Source organism: Myotis brandtii, unplaced genomic scaffold (genome assembly GCF_000412655.1).
Source record: "Myotis brandtii unplaced genomic scaffold, ASM41265v1 scaffold120, whole genome shotgun sequence".
NCBI lineage: Eukaryota > Metazoa > Chordata > Mammalia > Chiroptera > Vespertilionidae > Myotis > Myotis brandtii.
In genome coordinates, this window is record NW_005354174.1 from 1,536,279 (window position 1) to 1,544,494 (window position 8,216).

Consider the following 8,216-nt stretch of genomic DNA (forward strand, 5'->3'; position numbering starts at 1 on the left):
GAGATTTCTTGTTTTTAATGATCTATGAAAAACCACCCAACTTGTTTGATAATACCAACAGTTATATCATTTTGTATTTTGTGGGTAGGTGACCTGTTATCTTCTGTAATGTTATTCAAAGGATTAAACTTGCTCTAGTCTACTGACAGTCAATGTATGTAGCAACTCTTCTCTGCTCATTAATGTCCCCTAACGTGTCTTCAAGGTCATGGAGCAGACTCGGTGCTCTAATAGCAGTTTCCTAAGTAAGCATTTAGGTGGAATTCTGTCTTCCTGCCTTGATACTGATTGTTAGCACCACCTCATATCAGAAGTATTCTTAAAATGAAAGAGGGAAACTCCTTTTCATTGACAGATCAGGAAGTGGTCTTGATTATAAGAGTTTTGGAAAAAGGTTTTAGATAACATGCTTTAGTTTCACTGTGATGGGACATAAATTACTCAATAAGCCTAAAATGTTTTTCTCTCTATATTTGATTCTGGCTTGTGTTAAATGCATTCGATATTATGATATTAAATTTGTCTGTTACTGTGTTTCTTTTCTCTTGCTGTGCTATTTACACTTTTCTTTGTCCTGCTGTTTCCTTTTCTCTGGCTTTCTATAAGTCAGTTTAGGTGAAAGTTTTCATAGGCAAAGTACAGAGTTAAAACAGTTGTGGAATGACTGTTTATTCATAATTCTAGGATTCCTGGGAGTTACATTTATCAGCTCTCAAGAGATTCTTTAATTATAATGTTAACATGTTACTTTTGAAAGAAATTGAAATGGACAGGCATGTGGTTGAATTGGGGTTTATCCTTGTATTTTTGTCTAGCGATAGTCTAGCAATGGAGTATCTTGTCTTGATATAGCAGACTACAATTTCTTTTTTAAAGGTTCGAGGTTCTTTTAGAGACTTGTACTTTGATGGATACGAATAACATTGGTTTGTGGAGTATTTTTGGGATATTAGTCAAGATTCTAATGTGAACTTGGGCTTACTTGAAGATCTAATATATGAGAAAGTTGGCTTCATTGATTGCTAGAGGAGTTTTACTTAGCTCATATTGTTGTAATGAAGCTAATATATTCCTATATGTATAAATACATGCATATATTTTTTCTGTTAAAATTCCACTCACAGACATTTTATATTCTACCATACTTTTACATTGTCTGGGGTCTTTTTTTCAGCACTGTTTGACAGTTGTTTTGTACGGTAGAAAATTATTATCATTATTATTATTAATTTTTCAATTATTTTTTAATACCTCCACCTCTTTCATCTGTCCCTCTGGATTAGATACAAATAGGTAGTTACAAAATAGTCATGGGGATGTAAATGACAGCATAGGGAGTATTATAATAACTGTATGATCCCAGGTAGGTACTGGAAATATTGGAGGGGACACTTTTTAAAGTATATGGTTGCCTAACTATTATGCTGTATACCTGAAACTAATACCAAATAATATTGAAAATTCTTATAGTTTATCAGTAAGTCATTGTAGAAAATCTTAAGTATCTGTGACTTGTCCTCCTTTTAGGGATATGCTTAAAAATGTTTAAAACAGTATAGAATCTTACTTGGCTTTTTTAAAAGTATAAAAGTATAGACGTAAATGGAGGCATTTTGTTCAAGTTGCCACCATTAATCTGATATCAAGATAAAACTAGTGCCGAAACCGGATTGGCTCAGTGGATAGAGCGTCGGCCTGTGGACTGAAAGGTCCCGGGTTTGATTCCGGTCAAGGGCATGTGCCTGGGTTGCGGGCACATCCCCAGTAGGAGATGTGCAGGAGGCAGCTGATCGATGTTTCTCTCTCATCGATGTTTCTAACTCTCTATCTCTCTCCCTTCCTCTCTGTAAAAAATCAATAAAATATATTTTAAAAAAAAGATAAAACTAGTAAATTCAATTTGCTAACTTAATTATGCAAATTAGTGACTAACTTTTCATACATCAAGTCTGTGGCCAGCCTTGATCTATGGAAAGTTTTTGTAAATAAAGTTGCTTTTGTTTTGTTTTGTTTTTTAATATAGCTGCAGTCATTGATTTACATGTTTTCTATGGCTACTTTGACACTAGAAAGGCGGAGTTGAGTAGTTACAACAGCTAATCACTGCAGTACATTGTTTTTTCTCATTAGGGTGGTGTGCAGCATGTTACCGTGATACATTTACTTTTAATAAAACACACGTATTTTCATTGATTTCAGAGAGGAAGTAGAGAGAAAGACGAGAGAGAGAGAAACATCAATGATGAGAGAGAATCATTGATCGTTTGCCTCCTGCACACCCCGTACTGGGGATGAAGCCTGCAACCGGGGCATGTGCATTGACCTGGAATTGAACCATGACCTCCTGGTTCATAGGTCGATGCTCAACCACTGAGCCACACTGGCGGGGCAGATTTGTATATTGTATTATGATTGCCATTGTAGCCATGTTTATCACATTACATAATTATAGTTCACTGTTATTGTCTATATTCATTATACTATGCATTAGACCCCTGGCTTATATACTACTTGTTACAAGTTTTATGCCCTTAAGTACTATCAGTCTTATCTCCTCATCACCCATCCCCTGATAACTACCATTTTACCCTCTGTTTTTTACAGGCTTGATTATTTTTTTTGCAGATTTCACATATAAGTGATATAACACAGTACTTACCTTTTCTCTGATTTATCTTGCTTAGCATTCTCTGCTTAAGGTTCATCCCTGTCATAAATGGCAGGATTTCCTCTTTCTCAAGGCTGACTAATATTCCATGGTGTATATACTGCATCTTTTTATAAATCCATCCACTGATGGGCATTTGGGTTGTCAGAGTGTTTTGAGGCCTTTTCTCCTGAGCACCCCACCTGGATCCCTAGCTATTAAGTCAGCTTCTACCTAGTTTTCCTTCAGCTATCCTTGTCCCCACTGCAAACCTGCTTCCTTATATTTGACTCCCAGAATCATCCTTCCAAAATTGAAATCTTGACTACATTATTTCTTAAAACCCAGGCACCTCCTGCTCTCTCTTGCTGACTCTCATGTTGTTTCTGACATACTGTACTAGTTGCCCATCATTTCCATTTTATGTCTATGCATTTATGTCTAAAATGGAATATGTGATTCCCATTTTATGTCTCTGCATTTATGTCTAAAATGGAATATGTGATATACCTGATATATCTCTATTGGAATATCCTTCTCTCCTTTCTTTGTAAGTATATCCTATTTCAAAGAGCAATTCCATAATCTATAGCTATTTAGATAATGTTTTTTTGTGCCACTTCTAACCATCCACTGTCACCAACTCCTTTTCATGTCTCACCAGATTTCATATATTTCCTTTCTTTTTGTTACCACTGTGCCTTATACATAAGATAGTTATTTCACTTTTCCACATTATATTTTCATAAGTTTCTTATGTGTCTTTTCCTTTTGGTAGGCCGTGAGCCCAAGGATTATTTTTTATTTACCTCTATGTTCTTAGTATTTATTAGCATGGTACCCAACGAATTTTTGTTGAGTGAATGTTTGGGTTAATTTCCTCATTTACATTATATGATGTGTATTTTTATTTTAACCAGTTTATGCTTTTTAGAAGGCAAATTCATTTCGAGTAATAAACCTGACTCATATATCTTTTCTCTTTTTTCCATATGTCTTTTCTTATAACTCTGTAGGGTGAAACTAGATATGTCCTGTTTATTGACTTGCCACTCTATGCAGCAAGGGATAGAATTTCCTACTCTAAATCTTATCAAATCCCTGATAGGGAATTTTGATCACTATTAATTATGAAACTCATCTGTAAAATAAAATATTTTATTTATAACGTGATCTTAGGTATATTTGGTAATGAGATACGTATTTCTATTCATATTTGGTGATGTGTGTGTGATGCTCTTAATCTAAGTAGTTTCAATCAGGTCTCTGTTTTCCCATATCTCATTTCTAGGTACAAGACATCTGTTTCAGCCATGACTGTCGCTGGGTTGTGGTCAGTACTCTTCGGGGGACGTCCCATGTTTTTCCAATCAACCCTTATGGTGGCCAGCCTTGTGTGAGAACACATATGTCGCCACGAGTCGTGAATCGTATGAGCCGTTTCCAGAAAAGTGCTGGGCTGGAAGAGATTGAACAAGAACTGACATCTAAGCAAGGAGGTCGCTGTAGCCCTGTTCCGGGTCTCTCAAGCAGCCCTTCCGGATCACCTCTGCACGGTAAACCTAATTCATTCTCTCTCTCTCTCTCTCTCTCTCTCCCCCCCCCCCCCCAATCTCTCTATATCTCTATTTCCACTGAACCCTTCAGTCCTTCTTCTCTTTATCCTTAATTTTCAAGGTCTGGGACAAAAACAAATCCATTTTTTCTAATATGTTCATGCAAAGACAAGGTCTTAGGCTCATTTTGGGACATTCTTAATTTATTAAATAATTTAATTAATTGAAGCCAATATAGTAATGGCAGTCTTTATCACGTGACTTTACCTCCCTAAATTTTCCAGTATGTAAGGATTTCCTTGTGTTATTTTTATGGAATATGAAGTTTGAGACTATATTCATACATTTAGAGATTGAATCTCATGTCTGTAGATCTTTTCCAGAAAACTTCATTTTTAACCAAAGCCAACAACACTATATATAGTTCATTAACTATATTCATATTCATTGTTGAAGAAGAATGGTCATGAGTCATGTGTATTTTAGAGCAGCATTTGTTTTTTATTTTAAAATACATCTCTGTGGGATTTGTACCAGTATGTTGCAGGAAAGGAAAAAACAACAACAACCGTACAGCTCGATAATTTGTCTTAGAGCAAATAATTGTGTTATTATCACCCCAACCAATAAATGAAACATTACTAGAATGCCCCTTTTGTGCTCCTTTTCTATAAAAGAAAACCATGAATCTGACTTAATGGTAATCATTTTCTTACTTTTTAAAAATATTTCTCTGCTAAGGAAGTATCCTTAGATACTGTTGTTCACTTTCATATAAGTGGAATAATAGAATAGTATATTTTGGTATATTCAGCTTCTTTAGCATCATGTTCATGGGATTAATTCATGTTCTTTATAGGTTTACTTGATTACTTGATTTCTTTCTCTCTTTTTAAAATATCTTTTTATTGATTTGAGAGAGAGAGAGAAAGGGAGAGGGAGTCATAGAAACATCCGTCGGTTGCCTCATGCATGCCTTCTACTGGGGATTAAGCACACAACCCAGACATGTGTACTGACCAGGAATTGAACTACTTACTGTTGATGTATATGTGGAGAGTTTCCGGTGTGGGGTTATTACATATAATGAGGCAGTGAAAATTTTTTTATTTGGTTTCTGGTCCAAATATGTTCTCATTTTTGAGTGGAAATGCTGGGCTATAATGTATGCAAACTTTGACCTTGGTTCTTAATACCAGAGTGGTTATACCCTTTCATTCCCCACCAGAATGACTGAAAATATTTGATGACATTAGATGACACTTTGTCTAGAGTATTACAGATTCTCCTTGACACATGACTGATTTAAGCTTTTAAGAGTAGGGAATTTTATGTAGAGAGATAATGGTTACTACATAAAACTATTTAATTGACCTGAAATTCATATAACATACACAACCATTTAAATGTTAACAATTTAGTTGTGCAAACCACCACTTCTTCTTGGTTCCAAAACATTTTCTTTATCCCAGATGAAAATCGAATATTCATTAAACAGTTACTCTCATTCCTCTCTTTCCCAGTCGCTAGCCACCACCAATCTGCTTTCTATCTCTTTGGATTTATCTGTTCTGGATATTGCATATAACTGGATATTGCATATTGCATACAATATGTGGATCTTTTGTTTCTGGCTCTTTTCCTGTGGTTTAATATTTTTGAGGTACAACCACATTATGATATGTATCAGTACTTCATTCCTTTTTATTGCTGAATAATATTTCATTTTATATATATACTATATTTTTTATTCATTGATGGACATTTGGGTTGTTTACATCCTTTAGCTATTGTTAATGGTGCTGATACAAACATGTATGTATGAATATTAGAGTACCTCTTTTCAATTCTTTTAGTTATACTCTAACCCTAATTTGTTTTAACTTCTTCTTGAATACATATCCTTTTGTAATACTTAAGCAATCCTAGAAATGCATTTTCTGTAGGACGTTTCAAGAGAGCCTGAAAAACACAGGTAAATGGAACCCTGTGGAGAAATTGGGTTGTAACAAAAAATTTGGGACTTCTGTTTTCTCTTCGCATGATGTTTTATGTTTTGGCTCTATTATTTTTATAGAAATAGTTATTCATGTGTAGTTAACTTAATTAGTGACTCAAGGTCAGAAATCTTTCAGAATCAGTCCTGGATGAAAACAGCCATTTAAAAAAGTATTTCAAATTTTAAAATAAGTTGAAAGATATGTGATATTTGTATTTTTTGCCATTTGTAAGGAATTTTACTTACATAATTAATTACACTTTATGGCATAAATATTTTGTCATATAATTAGGCGACAGTATCTGTTCTTTGAGGACCTTTCTCTTTGTGTTGAGTATTTTTCTTTACTTAAATTCTACTAAACATTTTATGGAAAGAGATTCAGTGTACATGTGGGGTAGGTAGATTGACCAGAGGACCAGATGTATTGTTAGAAAAATAAGGTTTACATTCCTTACATTTATACATCTCCAGAGAGTATTCTTTTGAGCTTCATTTGCCTTCCTATTCTTCCTTCCCTAGTAAGCATACCCCATACCAGGTTCCATTGTAGGTTTTGGGCATATCATGCACAAACAATTGTCATCTCTGCCCTGTGTATCATCTAGTCCAAGGGAAAAGATAGGGATCAAATAACTGTGAACACATTCCTAAGATTATATTTTTGCTGAAGGGTGCAAAGTGCCAATCAATTAAGGATTTGTCATTTGTAAAAGAACATGTAGTTGAAGAGCAATACTTGGATTTCTGAGTCAAAATATACTATTTTCTCTCAGCTTTATTGCGCACAGCTCTCTTCATTGTTTGCCTAAAGCTACCAGAAGAGAGGAGATGATAGACTGTTTGACAGATTGCTATACTTAGCATTCTCTTTTGAAAGCAGGGAATTTCAGAAGGCATTTTCCTCCTGATAACACCTATTAAAATTTTTATTGTGTTGGAATTTCACCCCATTACTCTGTGTTGTATTCCTTATTTTCAAAGCACCAACGTTAGGGTGATGGTCATTTTTCTTCATGTTCTCTTTGTATTTCACATGTCAAAACAAAATGGGCATTGTTGTTGGTTAGTTCTAAAAAGGATGTATTTACAGTTTGTGTGGATAAACAGTCTGATGCTGGTCAAAAACAATGTAAACTTTGAACAGGGAGGGATTCATCTTGAAAATGAATCATGCTTGGTGCTATTACCGTTGTTTGTGCTCTTTTTAGCAAACTAAAGGAAACTGTTAAATAACAGTTGATATAGGGATATTTCCTTTTTACTCTCTGGAGTCAGTCCAGTGTAAGTTAGGATTATTTTATCTACTTGCCATTATTTTACATAACAGAGGACGTTTATTTATTTGAAATATACTCTCTCTAAATATGTCCTTCATTTTCTTTCTTATTTCTTTGACCTTAGTCTGTGTGAGTGTTTCTTAAGATCCATGGACATGGATATGAAAGAAATGACATTATGTTTACTATCCTCTAACCAAAAATGTTTCCTTTCATTGTGAATATAGACAACACAAGATAGTAATATTAGTAGTACTTGCGACATTGTCACCAATAAAAATGCAGATGTTTTATATCACAATATACATGAACTGGATATCTTGAAACATTTTGAGTTACTGATATTTTGAAATATTGTTTATACTTATCATAGCTTTGAAATTACTATATATTATGTAATACTATTACTGATTTTAGTATTTATTACTTCTATAGCAAAATTCAATTTTTAACTGTATTGATAACTATACTTCAGTGTAATTGGTTTACTTTAATTTATGTATTTTATTTAATACATACATACATATACATACATATATATGTATATACACACACACAAACACATACATATACACACACACACATACACACACACACACACACACACACTGAGTGGCCAGATTATTATGACCACCTGACGTTTGTAGGCAAATTAGCTATAATTTCGCGCTGAAGTTGCTAGAGGGCCAGACCATTATAAATAGGGAAGCAGGTTGTTTACCACGACAGTAGAA

The 8,216-nt window shown here is 34.3% G+C and overlaps 1 protein-coding gene across 5 annotated transcripts in view; it reads left to right on the forward strand.

Annotated features, from left to right (window-relative positions):
• BCAS3 (breast carcinoma amplified sequence 3) overlaps positions 1-8,216 on the forward strand; it is a 463,383-nt gene that overhangs the window by 142,444 nt on the left and 312,723 nt on the right. For all 5 annotated transcript variants that reach the window (XM_014531618.1, XM_014531623.1, XM_005858559.2 and 2 more), the window contains exon 15: positions 3,939-4,203. In XM_014531618.1, coding sequence (XP_014387104.1) covers positions 3,939-4,203 — 265 coding nt within the window. The remainder of the gene's footprint in view (positions 1-3,938; positions 4,204-8,216) is intronic.